At 48.6% G+C, this 23476-nt stretch overlaps 1 protein-coding gene across 1 annotated transcript in view; it reads right to left on the reverse strand.

Annotated features, from left to right (window-relative positions):
- Positions 1-21565, reverse strand: part of LOC310784488 (nucleus accumbens-associated protein 2-like) — a gene marked incomplete at both ends in the record, with an annotated part of 43927 nt that extends 22362 nt beyond the window's left edge. Inside the window, 4 exons of the mRNA XM_083645474.1 lie at positions 13112-13371; positions 15553-15773; positions 19291-19506; positions 21365-21565. Coding sequence (XP_083501600.1) covers positions 13112-13371; positions 15553-15773; positions 19291-19506; positions 21365-21565 — 898 coding nt within the window. The remainder of the gene's footprint in view (positions 1-13111; positions 13372-15552; positions 15774-19290; positions 19507-21364) is intronic.
- Between the last annotated feature and the right edge of the window lie 1911 nt (positions 21566-23476).

Genomic DNA, 23476 nt, shown 5'->3' on the forward strand with positions numbered 1-23476 from the left:
TTAACTGAACAAAGTTGTATCACAGACAGACTCATATCCCATATAATGTCAGATAAATCAATGCCAAGTTCCCCCTGCCATGCTTCTCTAATCTTCTCAGTAGAGGCTGCGGTGCAGTTGTCAAACAAACATACAAATCTAGAAATGAGGTGCTTGGAGTGAGACTACACCCTTAATGAAGGACAGATGCCCCAATCGTGGAACAAAGCGGTAATATCTATAATCCCTAAAGAGGGTAAGGATAAGAATGTATCTCATATTGACCAATATCTGTTTTAAATATAGATTATAAACTATACGCATCAATAATTGACAAAAGATTCTAGCATATAGTTCCTGAGCTAATGGACGAAGAACAAACAGGGTTTGTCCGAGATAGACAAACCCAGGATAATATTCATGTGATTGACCATGTGACTAAAGAAAGAATCAGCACAAGGCTACTCAGCTTAGACACAGAGAAGGCTTTTGATTTGGTTGGGTGGGGTCATCTCTCAGGTGCTGGAGCGATTTCGCTTCAATGACAGATCAGTAGTGCATTAAATAAATATATTCATCTCCCATAGCTAGAATACGAATTAATGGACACTTGTCCCGACCCATCACACTAGAGAGAGGCTGCCGTCAAGGTTGCCCGCTTAGCCCCCCCGCCTCTTTGCGTTTTTTTTAATAGAACCATTAGTTCAGGCAGTGAGGGAGGATCCAGAGATTAATGGGATTCTGATTGGAAGCGTTGAATAAGCGTTGAATAAGCTTATTTGCAGACAACATTTTGTTCTGAAACCCAGAGACCCAAACTGTTGTTCTTCCTGAAATTGTTTGGATTATACTCTGGATTATACACTCTAAATGGATTACTTTACTATTACTTTACACCGACTGCTGAGTTGCGAAGCAGATTTGACCTCAAATCGGATTCACCTGCCATCAAATATCTGGGATCCCAAAAAACATCTCCAGGGTAACTATGGTCCGGTTGTCAAGGGCATTCAAACAGATCTTGATAGATGGTCAGTATTTGTCAAACCGAATTGAAACGATAAAAATGAATGTACTTCCTCGGTTGTTGTATTTATTTAAGTCACTTCCCATTGCAGTCCCCTCTAAATACTTCAATGAATGGAATAGGATGATCTCAAGATTTGTATGGGACAGCAAAAAATATATAGCACTCTACAATTACCTAAAGATAAAGCCGGACTTTCTCTTCCATGCATTGAGGACTATTTCATTGCTGCCCAGCTGAGGCCACTGGTTTGCTGGTGCATTCCAAATTATTCAGCCAAGTGGAAAGACTTGGAATTGAAGCAATTTGATATACCTGCACAATCTATATTAGGTAATTGTCAACACCAGGTTGCCTATCTGGATGAATCAAACCAATGGACCAAGGTAGCCCTCGAGGTTCAAGACTGCATATAACAACCTACAAAATGCCAAAAACAACTCTGCAGTCCAGGTCAAACATAAATGGGAGAGGGAGTCAGGCCTGGAAATATCTGATTACGAATGGAATGACATTTGGGAGGGTCTGGCTAGAACCACCAACTCAAGATCCTGCCGAGAATTCTCCTGGAAGAATATAATACGATATTTGTGACCCCGAAATTGAAGCAGGGGGGCTCCAGGGGACAAGATGAATGTTGGAGGAAGTGTGGTAAATCAATGGCAGACATGTATTTTGGGGATGCTCTGTAACCAAAAGTTTTTGGGAAGAGATAGCCAAAGAACTAAGGGTCATCTTTGAGACTGAAATTGACTGCTCATTTCTCACCTTGTACCTGGGAAAAACTCCGGACAGTCTCATGCCGCAGGATGAATATCTTTGTAAAGTGCTTCTTGTGGCTACCAAGAAAGCCATTACACAGAAATGGTTCCAGACAATCCCGCCATCAGTGGACGACTGGATCTCAATTGTCAACGAAATCCACTGTATGGAAAGACTGACCTTTTCCTTAAGACTACGATATGAATGTGGTTGGTCGGTTGTATGTGGTCGGACCCCGGGAAGAACTTTGTGGGAGCCAAGCCTGCCCTAGAGGAGCTTTACCTGTTTCTGGACCAGTTGGAGAAATCAGAACTCGAGAATGAGGCTGCCAAAAATGGAACAGACTGGGGTTGGAAGATCCATCCAGCATGACTCACCTCACAGGAATGGAGCCGCTGAAGCAGGATCGTGAAAAGAGCCCCGCATAACCTGGGACCTCCTCCATTGACTAGGCTCTTTTCACAATGGAATCTTCACATGGGGAGCTTTTCAAACATTCCTTTATATGGCAGCAAATCTGGCTAACGAAAGACCCATAGATGCAAGGCTAAGAGTGATCCAGGTAAACAAGTTCTGGAAGAATTTGGGTCCGTTGGCTGGACCAAACTTGTTGTCAGGAGTAAGTGACATACAAGGGAGCAGAATGTTGGCATTGGGGACATCGTCTGGCTAGCGGACCAGAATTCCTTGAGGAGTCCGTATAGGCTTGCTAAGGTTGTCAGTGTCAACATGGACAGAAGGGAGTTGTGAGGGATGTGAATGTCCGAACATTCCCATACCCAGTCTCAACTGTGAAGATTGTCAAAGAGGTTGGCAAAGCAAAGAAGGAACTTTCAGCCAAAATTCCTGTAATGGTTCTTCACAGAGACGTCAGGCGGATAGCCGTCTTGCTTCCTGTAGAAGAGCAAAATAACCCTGGAGCTACAGATGCTGAAGAGGATGCACAAACAGTAGGACAGTCTACCACTCCAAAGGCACCAGAAGATGATTTTGCTCAACCCTTCCAACACCAGAACCTGGATCAAACTGCTGTGACCTCCTTGGGTTCAAGAACCAGGAGCTCAAGTGGGAGGTGTTGAATTTTCCATCGTGATCTTGGCACTGATAAACATGGAAGAAGGGTGTTCCCCAATGCAGTTCTATTATAGATGCTAAGAAAAAAGCCCAACCACCCAACTCATTAGCTGAGTGAGAGCACCTGTCTGCAGTGCCTCAGCAGAATCACTTTGCACTTCAAGAGAGAGACACACAGACAACAGAGGAGATGGTTCAGGACTGTTCAGCTTGGGTCAACTCATAAAGACGCTACTGGTATGAATGAATTTAATGTTAATGTTATATTATTAGAAGTGTGAATGATATTGATCAGAAATGTTTGATTTGTTATTACCATCTTCGGCTGCTTGGAGTCCTCTCTGAACTTCCCTACAGCTGTGCAACAATCTCTGACGCAGGGGACAACTGTAGCCGAAACACTCATTCTGAAGGAATGGAAGGTGTCCTCTTCACCTTCTTTTCAGGTGTGGCTGATGAACATGATCTCTGTTATACAGATGGAGAGACTCACTCACTTAAAAGGTTCTCAACTATCTGGGACCTGTTTTTAACCTACTTTGACCAGGTTAAGAATGACTAGTGACTGAGGTCAGGGGTAACGGACGGCTTGCCCGACTGGTTTCCCATGGACCCCTTGTGTAGGACCCTATGCACAATATCTCTTACAAGCACATAAGCACCTTATGCGGCAACACTGCCATGTTGTTACCGTCAGTTGTTAAATGTCAACGATGTATGCTTTTTTCTTTTCCTGTGTCTGAGCCTGTTTGTCTTGTTCGCTTATTGTTCTATAAAAATGTTAAATAAAATATATCTATAAAAAAAGAAAAAAGCATGTTCATTTAGGAGCGCTTCAAAGGCATGAATCTTGGATCGAACGTAATCTCTGATTTGCAGGTATCTGAGCCAGTGTGTGCAACTCAAACTTCCTCTTCAGTAGATCAAATTATGCAAAATGACCTTCTATGTATAGGTCTCTGATCGAAACCAGACCCTTCTCACTCCAGGCATGGTAGTTTTTGTCTAACCGTGGAGGCAAAAAAGAGTGATTGAAACAAATTGATGTGTGGACAGAAAGATTTGGTAGACTCAAAACACTCCTAAGTTGGTTTAGAGTTTTTCATAACAAAACTTAAATTTTGTAAAGTCCTAGGCATCTCTAGCTTAGAAAATAACATGGCTGGCAGAGAGGAGTTGGCAATAGAGTTGGCCTCCATTTTCAGCCACAGGGTAGCCCCGGGAGTTAAGTTACCCGGAGTCCCTTGCCGCCAGTACATGATTAGAGCCCTAACATTGGCAGTGCAGTAGTGCCTAAATACTGGTAAGGCCAACCCTCCCTCAGACTTGGGTTTTTGCAAGTGAGTTTTTGAAATTCTATGGTTCTTATAGTTCCAGATGTAGGACAGCATTATGGAGTCCAATTCTTTGAAGAAAGCTGATGTGAGAAAGATGGGAAGGTTTTGACACAGATAGAGGAACCTGGGAAGTGAAACATTAGGGTTGTGCTACAACCCAGGTTTTACGAGTGAGAACGAGAGCTCTCACTAGTGCCTAGTTCGCTGCGTACGCAGCATTATGGAAGACTGTCATTTTTGCTCCAAAAATTACTTTACATTAAAACCTGACCACGCCCCTTTAGGTGACGTGGTACCCCCCTGGGGCTGACTGGGCCTCCCACCTCGCCCCCGTGACTACGTCACGGCCAGTCAGCCCAGGGGCCGCCACTCATTTCTTCCAGCCAGCTGAGATCCGACGCACCCAGAGACGCATCGACGCAGCAAGGCTGGGTAGTGAGAGCTCTCGTTCTCACTCGTAAAACCTGGGTTGTAGCACAACCCTAATGTTTTACTTCGTTTCGAACTCAAGCTCTCACTAGTGCCTCCATTCAACCGACCTTGCTGCCGGGAGCACCCCACAGGGCGACCCGAAAGGCACCGGTGAACCACGGCCATATGGCAACGTTTATGCCTAACCGTCTGACATATTAGAGTGGCAACGATACTACTTTCTTGCCACCGACAGCACCGCGTGCACGAACTGCGAACCGGACACGTCGAGACTGTAGTACCTGACGAAAGTGTGATGAGAGGACCATGAAGCCGCGGCACACATGTCCTCCACCGACACACCACGCAACAACGCAGAGGATGTCGCAACACCTCGCGTAGAATGCGCCTTGATACCCTCCGGGGGAACCTTGCCCACGGCAGAGTATGCCAACGCGATCGCCTCCACTATCCAGTGTGATAAGCGATCCTTGGAAAGGGGTCCGCCCTGGGCCCTTTGCCCAAAGCAAACCAACAGCTGATCTGTAATGCGTAATGAGCGCGTCCTGGCCACATAGGCCGAGAGCGCCCTTACGGGGCACAGCATGTGCAAACGTCTCTCCTCACCCGAACTGAACGGCGGGGGACAGAATGCCGATAAGTCTATTACCATAGACCTATAGCTGGCATTAATATTCTTGGGCTGGTACGCCGGGTTAGGTCGCAACGTAACCCTGCGCCCATCGTCCCCAAAAACCATACAGGCCTGCTGTACCGAGAGGGCAATCAGGTCACCGACTCTCTTCCCTGACGATAAGGCCAGCAGCAGCGCGGTCTTTAAGGACAGAACCTTTAAATCGGCGGAGTCCAAGGGCTCAAACGGATGACCCGTTAGCCCGTCCAGCACCGTAACCAGGTCCCATTTGGGAAAAACGCACCGCAACGGCGGGCGCAGTTTACGCGCCCCCTTCATGAAGCGCGAGACCAAAGGGCACACCCCCACGGGGGTCCCTTCAATCCCCATGTGGCAAGCCGAAATCGCGGCTATGTACACCTTAAGCGACTGCGGGGACTGCCCCGCGTCAAGCAAGCTTTGAAGGAAACAGAGAACTGGACGCACGCTGCAGTTCACTGGATCCACACCCTTACTTGTGCACCATCGCGAAAAAACCCGCCACTTGTACGCATACTGAGTGCGGGTCGAAGCGGCCCTAGCACTCTCAATAGTGCGCACCACATTGTCAGGCAAGCCCTGTGCTAGCAACTGGTCCCGTTCAGGAGCCAGACTGCTAGCTTCCACCTGCCTGGGGAGGGGTGGAACACCTCCCCCTCCGCCTGGGACAGGAGATCGGCCCGCACCGGCAATGCCCACGGCGGGCCCTGCGCCAGGGAGACCAGGTCCGCAAACCACGTCTGCCTGGGCCAGAACGGGGCCACTAGAACGAGCCTGAGACGCTGTTCCCTCACCCTGTCCAACACCTGACGGATCAGGGGGATCGGTGGAACGCATAAAGCCCCTCCCGTGGCCACGCGTTCGCCAACGCGTCGTGTCCCAACGGGGGGCTGTCCTCCTGGATCGAGAACCACAATGGGCAGTGCGTCGCGCGCCGCGATGCGAAGAGATCGACGCGGGCACGACCGAACCTGGCCCAAATCTGTTCCACCACCTGAGGGTGGAGGCACCACTCCGTGTGACGGGGGTAGCCTCGAGACAGCAGGTCGGCGCCGTAATTCAGCCGTCCTGGCAGATAGACCGCCGACACTGACAGGAGACGGGGATACGCCCACAGGTGAATCTCCGCCGCTAACCGGTTCAAAGTCTTCGACCGCACACCGCCCTGTTTGTTCAGGTGGGTGATCGCCGTCATATTGTCCGAGCGAATCAGCACATGGCGTCCATGTATGACTCGCTGGAAATGAAGCAGAGCGAGGCGGATCGCCTCCAGCTCCAAGACGTTTATGCGGCGATGCTCCTGAGCTTCCCACCGGCCGTTCGCCGACAGAAGCCTGCACACCAAAGCCAGGCGGGCCTGACCTGTCATAGGCACCCTGCGATGACGGTCCCTGGCTGGATCCAAGCGCAACGCAAGGAACCAGATCTGGAACGGACGCATGTGTAGCCTCCCCAGGGGGAGCACATGCAGTGCCGAGGCCATCGGGACCAACATGACTGTGCACTGAAGCACTGACACCGAGGAGCATCGACTTAATGTCGTCGCTGTCCGCACCGTGCGCGCCTGTCGCTCCCGCGAAAGGCGGGCTCGCATAGCCCGGGAGTTCAACTTGAGCCCCAGGAAGATCGCCGTCTGTTCTGGGGCGAGGCAGCTCTTTTTCCAGTTCACCAGAAACCCTAAGGTTTGTAGGTGATCGGTCACCACCTTGGTATGTTTCATGGCATCGATCCTCGAGCTGGCCACAATAAGAGCGTCGTCGAGGTAAAGGAAGATGCGAACCCCTCTCTTTAGTATATTGTTGGGCACCGGGTGACCCGGTGCTTTGGTTGGGGAAGAAAAAAGGGGGGCGCGGGACAAACGAGGCTAAGCCCCCCTGCCGGTTTCTTACGCGGGCTCCGCCTACTGACGTGCCCTGTGAGCGTGTTGAACCGGCGAAACCCCCCAGCCGTGCGGCTTTCGCCGGCTGGGGGGAGTAAAGAGGCAAGCCTCTCTTTTGACCGCCGGATGCGGACTCGTCCGCTCGCGCGGTCCCCAGGAGAGCTCCCGACCAACGATGGGCCCATGGCACCATCGATGGTGGGCTTGTCCCGGGGGCCTCCTGACGGCGGATAAGCGATCCAGGGAGAGCTCCCGACTGGACTCGGGCGCTGGGCACCGAGGACGGTGGGCTTGTCCCTAAAGCTACAAGCCAAAGGCTGGCCCTGAAGCCAAGCCCCGGCGAGCTGGGTTGGGTAGGCCCCTGCTGAGTCCCAGACCGAAGTTGAGCGCTGAGCTCCAACGACAGTGGGCTCATAGCCCCCCCCCTTCCCCAGGGAGGTGACTAAGTATGGGACTGGTTACCCGCTCCCCGCGCACCTCCTCGTTTTGGGGGGCGGGGGCCGCGTACCCTGGCCTGCCGTGGGACGAATGATGGGCCCACCGCGGCTGGGTGGGGCGCATCCACTGGGGGCGCCCTAGCCGGTGAGAAGGCCCGCGGCGGCGGAGGCCCCGGAGGACGACTCTGCGCGCGCGCTTGGACCTGGAACCGGCGGTCCTCCCCCTTCGCCCGCTTGGGCATGAAGGAGCTGACCGCCGCCGAGTCCCTCTGACGCGTCTCCAACCGCTGGGCCAAGTCTTCCACGGAGGAGCCGAACAGGCCCCCCGAGGAGATCTGAGCCCCCAGCAGCCTCCTCTTATCCTGCTCAGGGAGCTGGGTAAGATTTAGCCACAGGTGGCGGTGGGTGAGAACGGAGAAGGCCATGACCTTCCCACTGTTCTGCGCCAGGCAGTCTACCATACGCATGGCGTAATCCGTGGCCATCCTGAGCTCTGAAAACAGCTCGGGGGCAGGGTCACCTTGCATGTCCCGCAGGAGCACCGCCTGGTAGCCCTGCAGAATGGCCAGGTTGTTGGTCATGGCGGCGGACTGCCCCGCCGCCAAGTACGCCTTTTCGGCCAACTTGGCTGTAAGTTGGCACGCTTTAGAGGGCAAAGCAGGCCTCGCGGAGTTAGGGGCCAGGTGTCTGGCCACCATATCCTCGAGAGGAGGCATCGCGGTTAACGCGAGTTTATCCGCCCCCTCTAAGGCCGACCACGGAGCCATGCCCGCGCAGAGCGGCTTGGCCTCCTGAGGCCTTTCCCATCCTGACTGCACCGCGCAAACCACGTCTATACAGACCGGCAGCCGGGGCTTCGGGTGGGGTGCCTGTGGTGCCTGGAGTGGCTGGTAATAGCAACCCCGCAGCACTGATTTGAGGGGCGGAAGTGGTTCGGATCGAGCGATGCCAAGCTTAGCTGCAGCCCTAGACATTACCCCCAGAAACTGCTTCTGATAGGGCTCGTTGAGGCTAGCCTCCGAACGGGTCCCTAACAGAGAGGTGGCCGCGGTAGCGCGGTCCCATTCCTCCCCGCCAGACAACTCCTCTTGGGGGGCGTCCTGGGGGGGAATGATGGCGTCGAAGGGGAAAACCCCCCCCTGTTGTATCAAAGGGGCGATGGGCTCGTCCCCCCAGTTCAAAATCTGCCGTTCGGGTAGGACCGGGGAGCCCTGCTCGGCAGGTAACTCCTCTTCCTCCGAGCGGTCAGACCCACCGCACGCGCCTCCCTCGGGAGGTGCATGGCTAAGCCGCGGGCCCACCTGGATAAAGAGCATGGCTCTCTCCCGTAAAACGGCCAGGGTAAAGCCTTCGCATGCCCGGCAGAAATCTGATTTCAACAGGGCGTCGCTAGCATGGTTGTGCCCGAGGCAAAACACACACTCGCTGTGGCGGTCCTGGATCGCCAATGTAGCGTCACAGCTAACACAGCTCTTGGCTGTCTCCCTCTGTCTCATGTCAGCCGCCCGGCTCATTGTGCGAGTAAGCAGTAGCTAACCCGCCAACAACCCCGCCGACTGTCTAGAATTAGCGGGAGTTAACCGTGTATGCTGACTGTCTACAGTCGCTTGCAACGGTGAATATGCTGGAGTGCTACAAGCTAGCTGCTAGCTGCACGAGACGACTAGCTAGCTATCTATCTAACGTTACTCCAGCCGGAGAAACGTGCGCGCCTCTAACGCTAGTAGCTGGCGCCTAAGTACCTAGCAACAGAAGCAACCGCACGGATGCAAGCTAGCTAACTGTGACAACTGTGCTAATTAGCCTGTTGTTCTAGTGCTTAACGGTACAAGCTATTCTGCACGTGTGCAACCTAGCTAAAAGTTATGAGTGCGGACCTGAGTCGGCGCTCAAGCCTATCAAACGTTAACCCAGCCGGGGAAACGTTAACATGCGCTGCACCGCGGCAGCAATACAACAGTTAGCAAAGAAGATACTCTTAGCTTGGATGGCTTGATCCGATGCCGCTGGTGAAGAGCACAGGAACGGGTCCCCGAATCCTGATTTATCTCGTCCACGCGAACCTCTTGAAGGTGGGCAAATGAACCGGAGCGAGTCTATTTGTCCAAGCTATGAAGAGCGCTGACTTTAGAGCTAACTGCGGAGCTTAAGAAAACGACGTCCTCACACTGGCTGGAAGAAGCGAAGAGTGGCGGCCCCTGGGCTGACTGGCCGTGACGTAGTCACGGGGGCGAGGTGGGAGGCCCAGTCAGCCCCAGGGGGGTACCACGTCACCTAAAGGGGCGTGGTCAGGTTTGAATGTAAAGTAATTTTTGGAGCAAAAATGACAGTCTTCCATAATGCTGCGTACGCAGCGAACTAGGCACTAGTGAGAGCTTGAGTTCGAAACGAAGTAAAACCATCTTAACTGAGTATATACGGCCAAGCATGGACAGAGGCAGGATTTTCCAGTTTTCTATACACTGTTTAAGTCTTGAAACAAAATCAACAAAATTCAACTTATTAGTTTAGGTTCTCTGGGTATGGTCAAGCCAAGATAGGTGGCTTGTTTTGAATGGGACATTTTCCAGGAAACCGGGAGTGAAGACATCAGAGGGAGGCATAAATTCACTCTTTGTCCAGTTGACCTTGCGGCTTTTTGGCCTCTTCCCTTTAACTCAGTGGAGGAGCAGCAGTTGCATGTGCTATGCCCTGTGCGGGCGCTCCTGGCCTACTTAGACAGGACGCGTGCGCTGCGCACCTCGGACAAGCTCTTGGTATGCTTTGGGTCCCGGGCCCTGGGCAGGGCCCTGTCCAAGGAGCATTTGTCGCACTGGATAGTGGAGGACATTGCCTCGGCCTAATCTGCCGTGGGAAAGGTTCCCCCGGAGGCTATTAAGGCGGACTCCACACGAGGTGTCACGACCTCATGGGCGTTGTTGCGCGGTGTGTTGTTGGAGGACGTGTGCTGCAGCCTCATGGTGTACTCACCACACCTTTGTGAGGTACTATAGTCTTGATGTGGCCTGCACACCCTTTGCGCACACTGTCTTGTCAGCGGCTAGGTGTTAGTGCCTTATGGTCATTTGTTTTTGCGTTTGTCCAGGGTTGCCCATGGACTCTTGCCATGTTGCCCCCGTGTTGCTCATCCGTAAGTCTGAGGGTTGCAGTACATGCCCCCTCGGGCAGCAAGGATGATTGTATTGCAGCATATGTGAGAATCCATGTTTGAAACAAAGTAAAATGTTAGGGTTATCCTATAACCTAGGTTTTACGAGTGAGAACGAGGATTCTCACTAATTCGGCCTTTCTGCCCCTTGCTTCGCATTGTGGTGGGCTGAATATGCTTAGAATGATCTTCCGCACCAATCACCTGCCAAGGTGTGCCAAGATTCAAGTCAAGTCAAGTTTATTTGTATAGCGCAATTCACAAGCATGTCTCAGAGGACTTCACAGAAAAGATGTCTAGCTAAATCTAGCTGACACAACAGTAGCAATTACACTAGTAATAATAACAAGATTGAACAATCATATGATAGAGAAAGGCAGAGAGAAGGGGAGAAAGGGGGTGGAGAGAACAGGGAAGGGAGGAGGGAACATGGGAATGCGGGGGAGGGTGGGGAGGCATCAGGGGAGGGAGAGTGGGGGGAATGTAGTGGAGGAGAGAGGAGACAGCAGGAAAAGGGAGGGGTTGGGGAGGGAGCAGGGGTATGTGGGGGAGTAGGGAGCAGGGAAGGGGAGGAGGTGGGGAAGGAGCAGGGGAAGGGGGAAAGAGCAGGAAAAGGGAGGAGGGGGAGCAAGGGAGGGGAAAGAGGAGAGAGCAGGAAAAGGGTGGAGGGGGAGCAAGGGAGGGAGAGCGGGGGGATGTGGGAGAGGAGAGAGCAGGGCAAGGGAGGAGGTGGGGAGGGAGCAGGGGAGGGAGAGGGGGGGATGTGGGGGAGGAGGGAGCAGGATGCCTCCAGGGGGACTTGGGTGGTTTGAGAGGTCTCTTATTTAGAGAAAAAAAGAGGAGCATTCAGGTTCAGCGCTGCTTGGGCAGGCTTCAGCATTATGTGAGAATCCTCGTTCCCACTCGTAAAACCTGGGTTATAGGATAACTCTCACGTTTTTCATGATTAAATTCCGTATTTATTTTCTACTGTCCCTTATGGAGTTCAGCATCTGTCTGAATCAGCCTCTGTCTGAAACAGGCTGTTTTAGCTCCTGTCTCTGGCCCACTTCCCAATGACCTCACTGTCTTCTCATTGGCTAGCTTTCCAATCGTGTTAAGTTACTGCTGACAAAAAAACAGCAGTATGCTTTACTGCTTCATATTAAGAGCCTGTAAATGACTAAATTACAGGAGACTTTTATTGTGAAAAACTTACGGGAAATGAATTGCGTTCCTCACCGAATTAGCTTGAAATAACAGCTTTGTTAGTGCAGCAAAAAATGGGGTAAGATTTGGAGAAATGTTTTGCTATTTATGCAGCGGATCAGTTAGGGCCTGTGTCCATCTAGCGTCTTTTCATCAGCTCCGGTGTCTTTTTTCAGTTGTTTCCAATGAGGAGCGAGTGTATGCTTAGTCTAATTATTATTATTATATAATTATATAATATATAATTTAGGGCTGTCAATCGATTAAAATATTTAATCGCGATTAATCGCATGATTGTCCATAGTTAATCACGATTAATCACAAATTAATCGCACAATTTTTTATCTGTTCTAAATCTACCTTAAACCGATATTTTTGAAGTTTTTAATACTCTTATCAACATGGGAGTAGACGAATATGCTTGCTTTATATTATGTTTCTTATTATTGGAACAATGACAAATACTGTCCAGAATATTCTTCAGAATAACCTCAAGGGTGTGCATGCTGAACCATACTGTATAGTGAAGTAGAAGCATATAGGCTACTGTAGTAAGCTGCATAATTAGCCTACTGGTTCATCTGAAGAAAAGAGCACAGGAGCAGCTGTGTGCCAGCTCTCTCCCCCTCTCTTTCTCTCTCTGACTCTGGTCTGATCGCCCTCCCTGTCTGTCTGTCTCTCTCTCTCTCTCTGCAACGGTCTGATCGCGCTGATGTGCCCTCTTTTTCTCTCTCTCACCCAAAATGTGGGATATTTTCTCAATTTTAAGCTGAACTTGCCAACATTATACCCATTTTCTTCCTCCTTTTCTGCTCACGAGGGTTTCTTTCTGCTTGCTATCAACGTTACTGCTTCCTGATTTCCCAAACTACGGGTCGGACCAAGGCTCAAACTTCAAAGAAAGTGCATGCGTTAATCGCGCGTTTAAAAAATAGTGGCGTTAAAAGGAATTTGAGTTAACGCGCGATTAACGCGTTAACGCTGACAGCCCTAATATAATTATATAATATATATAATATAATTAGTCTTCTCTAATTAGTAATCCGTTCAATTTAATAAGCAAAGTTGATAGTGTTGATAGAGTTGGGCAGTGTTTTTGTTAGTGTGGAGAGGAGATCTGACAGGCAGTTATACAGTAGGAAGGTCACATGTATATCTGTAGGGTTTCTGTTAGACTGTATCATTCTATAACTTACTGAAGTGGTTTCCTGGGTGTCCGTAGATGTGTTGGTAGAGTGTTGGGGGGACGGTGCTGCCATAGTAGTCCTCTTCCAGCTCCTCCTCGGTGGCAGGGTGAGAGGGAGGGGAGTCTGTGGGGAGGCTGGAGCTTCCCGGGCTGGAGCGCCCCCCGCTGGCCAGCAGGTATGACTGCAGTCCCGGAACCAAACCGCCACCTGCTCCCAAGTAACACAGCGCACTGCTCCGAGACGGCTGCAGCTCTCCTGCAACATCAACTCTAGGAGCAGAACAACAAGGAGTAAGATGACAAGATGGTTCAAATGTGAAGTGCTGGGAGCAGCAGCACTGTCTGCTATAGGAGGTTAACATGATGAACTGTCTGCGATAGGAGGAAGAATTCATGCTAACCCAGTAGAACTGTCTGAGGCTGCTAACCTCCTATAGCAGTAGAACTGTCTGAGGCTGTTAACCTCCTATAGCAGTAGAACTGTCTGAGGCTGTTAACCTCCTATAGCAGTAGAACTGTCTGAGGCTGTTAACCTCCTATAGCAGTAGAACTGTCTAAGGCTGTTAACCTCCTATAGCAGTAGAACTGTCTGAGGCTGTTAACCTCCTATAGCAGTAGAACTGTCTGAGGCTGCTAACCTCCTATAGCAGTAGAACTGTCTGAGGCTGTTAACCTCCTATAGCAGTAGAACTGTCTGAGGCTGTTAACCTCCTATAGCAGTAGAACTGTCTAAGGCTGTTAACCTCCTATAACAGTAGAACTGTCTAAGGCTGTTAACCTCCTATAGCAGTAGAACTGTCTGAGGCTGTTAACCTCCTATAGCAGTAGAACTGTCTGAGGCTGTTAACCTCCTATAGCAGTAGAACTGTCTAAGGCTGTTAACCTCCTATAGCAGTAGAACTGTCTGAGGCTGTTAACCTCCTATAGCAGTAGAACTGTCTGAGGCTGTTAACCTCCTATAGCAGTAGAACTGTCTGAGGCTGTTAAGCTCCTATAACAGTAGAACTGTCTAAGGCTGTTAACCTCCTATAGCAGTAGAACTGTCTGAGGCTGTTAACCTCCTATAGCAGTAGAACTGTCTAAGGCTGTTAACCTCCTATAGCAGTAGAACTGTCTGAGGCTGTTAACCTCCTATAGCAGTAGAACTGTCTGAGGCTGCTAACCTCCTATAGCAGTAGAAATGTCTGAGGCTGTTAACCTCCTATAGCAGTAGAACTGTCTAAGGCTGTTAACCTCCTATAGCAGTAGAACTGTCTGAGGCTGTTAACCTCCTATAGCAGTAGAACTGTCTGAGGCTGTTAACCTCCTATAGCAGTAGAACTGTCTAAGGCTGCTAACCTCCTATAGCAGTAGAACTGTCTAAGGCTGTTAACCTCCTATAGCAGTAGAACTGTCTAAGGCTGCTAACCTCCTATAGCAGTAGAACTGTCTGAGGCTGTTAACCCCCTATAGCAGTAGAACTGTCTAAGGCTGCTAACCTCCTATAGCAGTAGAACTGTCTGATGCTGTTAACCTCCTATAGCAGTAGAACTGTCTGAGGCTGTTAACCTCCTATAGCAGTAGAACTGTCTGAGGCTGTTAACCTCCTATAGCAGTAGAACTGTCTGAGGCTGTTAACCTCCTATAGCAGTAGAACTGTCTAAGGCTGTTAACCTCCTATAGCAGTAGAACTGTCTGAGGCTGTTAACCTCCTATAGCAGTAGAACTGTCTAAGGCTGTTAACCTCCTATAGCAGTAGAACTGTCTGAGGCTGTTAACCTCCTATAGCAGTAGAACTGTCTAAGGCTGTTAACCTCCTATAGCAGTAGAACTGTCTGAGGCTGTTAACCTCCTATAGCAGTAGAACTGTCTGAGGCTGTTAACTTCCTATAACAGTAGAACTGTCTGAGGCTGTTAACCTCCTATAGCAGTAGAACTGTCTGAGGCTGTTAACCTCCTATAGCAGTAGAACTGTCTAAGGCTGTTAACCTCCTATAGCAGTAGAACTGTCTAAGGCTGTTAACCTCCTATAGCAGTAGAACTGTCTAAGGCTGTTAACCTCCTATAGCAGTAGAACTGTCTGAGGCTGTTAACCTCCTATAGCAGTAGAACTGTCTGAGGCTGTTAACTTCCTATAACAGTAGAACTGTCTGAGGCTGTTAACCTCCTATAGCAGTAGAACTGTCTGAGGCTGTTAACCTCCTATAGCAGTAGAACTGTCTAAGGCTGCTAACCTCCTATAGCAGTAGAACTGTCTGAGGCTGTTAACCTCCTATAGCAGACAACCCTCACGGTCAGATAAAAACCTACCAGCGTTCGGCCGAGTACGATTAGCCAGTTATAAAAGACACCAAACTACTAACTAATGAATGCAGGAATGCAAAGTACATCACAGCTGAGTTTTAGGGGAGTTTTCCTTTAACATGTCTGAACCACAGAAGTCAAGTGACTGAACAGCAGTCTGAACAGTACCTGGCGTCTCCTCCCTCTCCTCCTGTCATGTCGTCACTAGGGGGCGTGTCGGCTCTCTCCTGTTTGATGCGGCTGACGGCAAGCAGCAGCTCCTCTGGGCTGAGGGCCGGCTGGCCCAGAGGGGGCGGAGCCTGCTGCACAGGGGGCGGGGTCTGCTGCTGCGCCGCCGGCTGCTGCACCATCGGCGTGTCGTAACTGCCCAGCTCGTCTGCTGAGGTCGTCTGTAATCGATTGATATTTTTATATTGAATAAATATCAGTCACAAACTGTTGTGACAGTGGTTGGAACAACATCGGTGTGCAAGCTTGATCTGCGTTATTTTATTCATGAGCCATTACAGAAACCACAGAATGTAAACAGATGGAGTAGTGAGTGTTTTTCTCCACAGGTCTGAAGTCCATTTTGTAGCCTAAGGGGTTGTGTCCACGGACAGCGTTTTTGTTTTTTCCATAGCCGAGCGCTTTGGATAATATAAATGGCCAGAGAGCTTCCAACAGGCACAGACACAGCGCACAGAGCTCAGTAGCTAACATTAGCTAGCTAGCATAACAAGGTCAATAGCAAGCTAATATCAAAGGTAAGATCCAGGGCTGGTTCCAGAACAAGATGACTAGGGATGCATCCTAGATAGGAAGGGGTGCACATGCATGGGCCGCCCGAAAAAATTTGACATGTTATTTTACTAAAAATAATGCATTTTATCATCATTTCAGGTAGAATGATACCAGCCAAGCAAGAATATTTCAAGTGTTTCAAGTGCTTTACTGAAATATTTGGACCATATAATGATAATACAATTATCTCAACCTTAAAAGGTTACATATAAGTGCCAAAAAGCCATAAATTAACATCAAAGAACAAAGAAAAACAACAATTATAATTCAAGTTTAAACAGTAAGTGTGCAGCTGCAGTATTTTTTTTTTTTTTTTTTTTTTTTTACTTTTCAACTGAGCATGCAGACAATTAAAATAAGGGTGCAATGCGTGCTTTGGCACCCCTGTAAAACCGGGCCTGGTAAGATCGTAGATAGATTGATTGACAGACACCGCAAGAATCAGCCTCTCCTGCGCCATGTTTGTTCCTCGATTTTGATTAGCGCTCCGCCCAAAAATGCTAGCCGCCAAGAGCGCTAAACGCCAGGTGCGGTGCTGGGAAGAGGAGCACTCCTAGAGTGTCCATAGACAATAGAAAATGAATTGCAGAAAGGCACCGTTGGCAGCTCAAAAATGCTTTCTCTGGACACGGCACCTACAGAGGGTTAGATGATGAGCTGTAGGAAGACACCTGGCACCAAAGACCAGCCAATACTGTAGCAGATGACCAGTGCAGTAGCCTACTTTTCACCATTAGGTGTCAGGCTTCACCATGGGTGAAAGTGGGCCGGTGCGGGCTGGTACTCCATACCATTAAAAGATTCAGTGCCAGTATGCAGTACAGGGAAGAGGGGACAGAGTGACACAGCAGCTGCGTGTCAACCAAAATCCACAGAAGCCATCACTATCGCATTTCCAACAACAAAACACATCCGCTGTTTCTAATTTCTACACCATACAGGTGTTACAAAAATGTATGCATGAGTTCAGGGACGCATGAAGCTGGGGCAGGACGAGAACAATGACGCGATGAAGGTTCGGCTAATTCCCGTCAAGAACTTCAATGCACTTTCACCCCTGGACTTCACCATACATTTGGGTTTGGAGTTGGTAACTCAATGTCGTTTTCAACAATGTTGGCTCGACAGTCCTGTTACTCGTGATTCTGTCCGAATCTACAGCGATGGTAGCTAGTTCAAGAGAAGACAGTACAACCAGAGAGATTGCACTATAGAGACAGTTGAACTTCCAGTCACTTCCTATATCTGCCACGCCCACGCTCCCTTAGGAGACTGGTCTAACCAATGAAGTTTCACAACATTGACACAGCCAATTACTGATGCCCATGCCCATTTAGGAGGCCAGAAGAATACCATTTCATACTATTGGCGGAGTCTGGAATGAGCTATCTCTATAGTCCTCTGGAATGAGCTATCTCTATAGTCCATTCATCTCTCCCCAGCTAAATTACTAAATTGTGTGATTTCACTAGGATTTAAATGACTAGAAGTTAGCCCAAAGAGAGAATGTAGTGCATATTGTGAGGAAGGCTGACCAGAGTGTCAATGAATGTGGTAGGTACAAGCTTGTGAGTAAACTCAGAAGCTTGTGAGTAGCCTAATGAGTAAAAAGATATGTATTCTCTGTCCAACTGCAACAAAACAAGTGTGTCACAAAACTCCAGAAAGAAATGAAAAGCAGCAAAACAAAAATGTACTGGCTTGACGCAGGATACTGTCAAACAAAGGCATGAACATGTGCACACATCTCTACACCATCATCCTCTAGTCTCTCCCAAGGAGCAAAACCCAAATGGCTTTATAGGGTGTCCAATTGACACCTAGACTCACTTTAGCCTGTTCCAAAGCATTAAAGGTAAAACTATACACCGTAAGCTTAATACAAGGAATTCACAACACATCCTAGGATTCATGTACAAGCTCATTTACACAACTAAACAGCTTTCAAAGGTAAACAATCCTTCCGTCACTTTATCCTGCATCGAACCAATAAAAAAGAAACATTTGTCCAGAAAAGAAAACCCTTTCGCTTGGTTTGGCCCAGAGATGCCTGTATGACATCACCAACAGCATAAAACTGAGGAAGTGACTGTGAGCGGGCCCCTCCCCAAACACGGGTCCTACATGGTGGATCTGAACAAAGTAACAAACAATTGGTAAGTATCAGAGCCGTGTAGATAGAAGAGTCGCGACATCTCCATTCACTCCAATGGACCAGTTTTTTACTCTCAAGAGTTCCAGGCAGGAAGTAAGGTCCTGGATTAAGCAGCACTGTCGAGTTGCAGCAAAATTGACAGTTTGTGTTGTACTTAGATTTTTTTCTTTTTCTTGAATCAAATTGTATATTATCAGCTTTATTTTAGCATGCAAAAGCAGCGCGAGACCCATTCCTGGCTGTTCATTGGCTAAGGAGTCTCGCATTTTGGTCCTCCGCTGACGCCACTCTCTCTCTAGAGGACACTGGTAAGTATCAACAAAGGAACAATTTTAGCCTCCACAACAATAAAGGTAAGTGAAACTAACTCATGGGTGTTTGCTTTAACTTACTATGCTTTGATGTGAATTGTACAGTAGCATAACGCCAACACAACCCAACCTGGGATCCCCGAGTTTCCCATTCAGTTACTCCATAGACATTTTGAAAAATACTTCTATAACAAGTTTTAAGGCTGGAACCAAGCCAACCCGTGACCTACTGAATCGTGAGTGACCATAAAACATTTCAGTTGGAGCAAAAATAAAAAATAACATCGGGGGGAAAATGAATTTTCCCATCTTTATTTTTTGTTTTTGCTCCAACATGACATGTAGAAATAAGGTCTGCGTCTGTTGTATAAGGTGAACCTAAGCGACAAGTGGTGAGTACAGGAAAGTTCTCACCCACTTTGTCACACATGGTCATAGCTTTCACTCTCTCCTGTTATCTCCCCATCTACTGTACATTATATTATACCTTGTGCTGTTCATGTCAGCTGCGTTGGGTCACATTTTGGGGAGCTGCACGCCAGCTGTGCCGGCAGGCTCGCAAAGCCGCGGCGTAGCCCTCGGCACATTCGGTGAGGGCTTTGACACTGTAGCATGTTTTCCGCTTAACTATCTGAGTGTGGGCGTGGCCAAACAAACCTGGGAGTCGCAGCAGAGTGGCGAGGAAGAGGAGGAAGCCTTCATCATCATCAGCTCCATGCCTCGCTCCACGATGTTCTGGATCTGCAGGTACCCGGCCGTGTACATCAGCACCAGCTGCTCGCTGGCGGCCATGCTGAGGCGGCCCGTGTAGCAGAACGACAGAATCTGCTGGAAGCATGTCGGGGTCACTGACGACGGCAGCTCAAACACCGCCTGGGCGGAGGGGAGGCAGAAATCCACACAGATACATAGTATTGCAATATTTTGTGTGGCAATATATGGTATCGTAATGTACGAATGCCAAATATCGCTATGTTGTTATTACATAAATTGTCAGGTGCATGCAACATTTATGACTTAGTTATGGTCTGCTTGACTATTTTGCTGCAATAAAAACGATTGAAGTGAGATGAACAGACTGGAAAGGTTATTTTTGCATGTTTTTTTAGCGAGGGGGTTCCTATCTGGAGGAAACCACAGGGGAGCACGGGGAGAACATGCAAACTCAACACAGAAAGGCCCTTTTTTGATGACTCAACCTGGACCGTAGGCACTGAGGACACGGGGATGGGGACACACCCTCAGCGCCCACAGCGTCCCAGGTGGGAATCGAACCCAGGACCTTCTTGCTGTGAGGCGACAGCGCTACCACTGCGCCACCATATTTTATTACATTTAAACTGCCAGGTGCATGCAACAGTTATGACTTATTTATGATTTATGGTTTTGATAGTGTTGGCTTCAACAGTGTTGGTCAGTCCATCTTGACTATTTGGCTGCAATAAAAATGATTGAAGTAAGATGAACAGACTGGAAATGTTATCTTACATAAAACAGATGTTGACAACGTTTTCCTTTGGGCATTGGAAAAAAGGTCAATCGCAATATCACAATACTCAATATATCACAATACTGGCATATCGCAATACTATCATATCGTATCGTGACTTAAAGCCCCCCTCCAGTCAGTCTTTCCTACCTATATAACCGTTGGGTGTTCTATGAAAACGTACATGAGTGCGTGCTGTATCAAAGACCTTCAATTGATAAGAACCGAAGCTAATGGCTCGTTCCACTCATTATTCCACTGCAACATAATGACTGCAGCGCTGTTCCCTCTTTGTCTGATTTCTCTTTGTTCAACTCTTTGTCTGCACCCAGAGCCCAGCAAATACAGTCTCCCACATCTCTGAAGAACGTTAGTTTAGAGCCACAGTATTGTTATAACATCAACAACTAGCCAACGGATATCAAAGCTGGTGGGCTTTAAGGAAGGAGCGTGACTCGAACCGTGTGTTTTTTTTATTATCATTTATTTTTAAGATTATGTTTGGGCATTTTTGCCTTTATATGATAGGACAGTATGTAGACAGGAAAGCATAGAGAGAGAGAGAGAGAGAGAGAGAGAGAGAGAGAGAGAGAGAGAGAGAGAGAGAGAGAGAGAGAGAGAGAGAGAGAGAGAGAGAGAGAGAGAGGGGGGGGGGGGGGGGGGGGGAGGACATGCAGCAAATGACCGCAGGTCAGATTTGAACGCGGCTCGCATGCGTGAAGGACTAAGCCTTAATGGTTCTCTTAATGCGTTCTACCAGGTGAGCGACCAAGACGCCCCAACTCCAACTGGTTAATTGTTACATCAAATTGGTCATTCAGTGGTGTTTTTACGCTCACGTAACTAACGTAGCCAACAGCTAGCTAACGCCAGAGGCTAACGCTAGCTATTTACTGTATACTCTACTGTATTATTATTATTATTATTATCTGTCAATCATACGTCAGACCACTATAATGTCGGTGACGTCATCACCCGTATTTACCAACAGCTTATTCTTTACGACTTTGAGCACAAAATAAGGTTATTTGTCACCAAATACACTGGCAAACAGTGTGGCTATTCAACTGACCAGGTCATGACTCACCAACACATGAAATATCTTAAAAATGCCAAAATATACTGGAGGGGGGCTTTAAGTATGGTGATATGGTATTGTGGGATATCTGGTGATTCCCACCCCTACCTGGGAGAAGGAGCCACCCCTACCTGGGAGGAGGAGCCAGAGGAGGAGGCACCTACCTGGGAGGAGGAGCCAGAGGAGGAGGCAGAGCTAAAGAGGTCTCTGAAGTAGAGGGAGGAGGCGGCGAGCACGGCACGGTGAGCCTTGAAGGCCTCACCCTGCACCAGGATGGACACGTCGCAGTAGTGCCCCAGTGCTCTCTGCTGGTTCAGACTGCCCAGCACACTGCTGCCGAAGTCCGGGATCTCCACCTGCACCATACATGCTCACAAGTCATTTTTCACAAGTCCAAGTCAAGTCTCAAGTCTGAGCTAGAGTCCAAGTCAAGTCTCTTATGGATGAGCGTTCTAACATCTGCTGCATGCATCCGGTCTGCATAGTTAGAATACTGCATAGCTAAAACTAAAGAATTCAAAGCATATGTACTGTATTATTCTCACTCCTTTTATTATCATGCAGTATCAGCATTGATTAGTTGACATTATTATTAGTAGACATTTCCTTAATGTTAATGCACCCAAACAATTCAAATTAGTGAAGATTGTTCACGAGTCCTGAATCTCAAGTCCAAGTCGAGTCTCAAGTCAAGTCTCAAGTCATTGTGTGTGCGACTTAAGTGTGACTCGAGTCCAAGTCGGAAGTCCAAGTTCCCATCTCTGACCTGCAGCAGGCCCTCCGACATGGTGGACGGCGTCTGGTGGTCGGGGCTAGTGGTGTGCTGTCCTCACTGGCCAGAGTCAGAATGAGGGCTGAGGGAGCAGATCAGCCAAACCGGTGAGTGAAGGCCTTAAGTTTTGGAGGTCCAGGTGATATCGCCCACAAAATGCTGGAGTTCCATCTCCTGCCGTAGAGGAAACAGTCAGAGGTCAGAGTGGTCACTGTAAGTGTGGGTGGAAGAGGGAGGTTCTGCTCATGGGTGTCGTTTTGGTATGGCACTCACCATGCCTTGGCTTCTAGGCAAATCTGAAAACAATCTGAAATATGCTTTGTGATTTTATGTGATTTATCCACTGCACAAAGGTAACTCAAAATCCTCCCGGCTCCTCCTCACGTTTGGTACACTCCACTACCCAGCCTAGAGGTCGTTGCTTTTAGAGTTCTCAGTTTCAGCCCGAACCCAACGGAACCCGACCCAGCCCGATGGGCTTGGGCCAGGTTTGGGCTGACAATTTATGCTAGTTGGTCGGGTCGGGCTCGGGCTTCAACTTACTAGGGTCTGGTTCGGGTTGGAATTTTCAGGTCCGTTGAGTAGGGTTGGGCGATGTCTACTGTCACGTGTCGGTTCCAAACTTCTCATTAAACTCGTGTCTAGGGGTATTTCATCATTCCACCAACACTGCACCATGAATGTGATCAAAAGGTTACAAGGAGGTTAGGCTGTTGGGCAGGAAGATTGGCTGCATCTGGTAGTCTCTCTTCCACCGGCTAGCAGCTTGGTCTGTCCTGACGCTGGAACAGCACTGTCGTCTCCTCACTAGTTTATTAGTGCCTCGCCATAGCAAGACTGAAAAACATTGGTCTGCGATATATGAAGTTAGCTCCAACTGTCCTGTCGTTCTCCTCGTGAACGCTGCCGTCCTCACACCGGAAGTGATCCCCACAGGAAGCAAAGGGGAAAGGTTGCCTTGTGAAGCATGTTTAAAGCAAAAGTTCCATACTTCCACCAGGCAATTAAACATCATTCAATGATCAGGACAGCCAGAAATACATAGGTAAACATGATCATATCTGATCTGAGGGGATACTGCCGTGCCTACTCTCACTTAACAAACCGTAACAGTACCAACTTGAATCATCACGATGCCCAGGGTCGAAGTGATCGTCATGCCAATTTTGTATTTATTTAGTTATTTTTAATAGCAGCTGGTAATAGCAGTATTATGTCGCCTCCCTTTATATCAGCTTTTATAGCATTATTATGTCTAATAGTTTCCATTGTACATGCGTTTCATCCATCAAAGTCCTGGTTAAAATGTTTTTTGTTGTTGTTGTTTTTTTCCCCTACTGCAATATTTAAATTCATCACCATGTAAAGAAAAACCATGTGCTTTTAAGTAGCACGTATCAGACTCCGTGTTGCCAGATTGTTTCTAACAGACCTGCATTTGCTTCGCGGTTTTATGTGCATTTTCGTGGTTTTTGAGCAGTCTTTGTGCTGAAACCTATCCATT

The sequence above is a fragment of the Poromitra crassiceps genome, assembly GCF_964638095.1.
Source record: "Poromitra crassiceps genome assembly, chromosome: 10".
NCBI lineage: Eukaryota > Metazoa > Chordata > Actinopteri > Beryciformes > Melamphaidae > Poromitra > Poromitra crassiceps.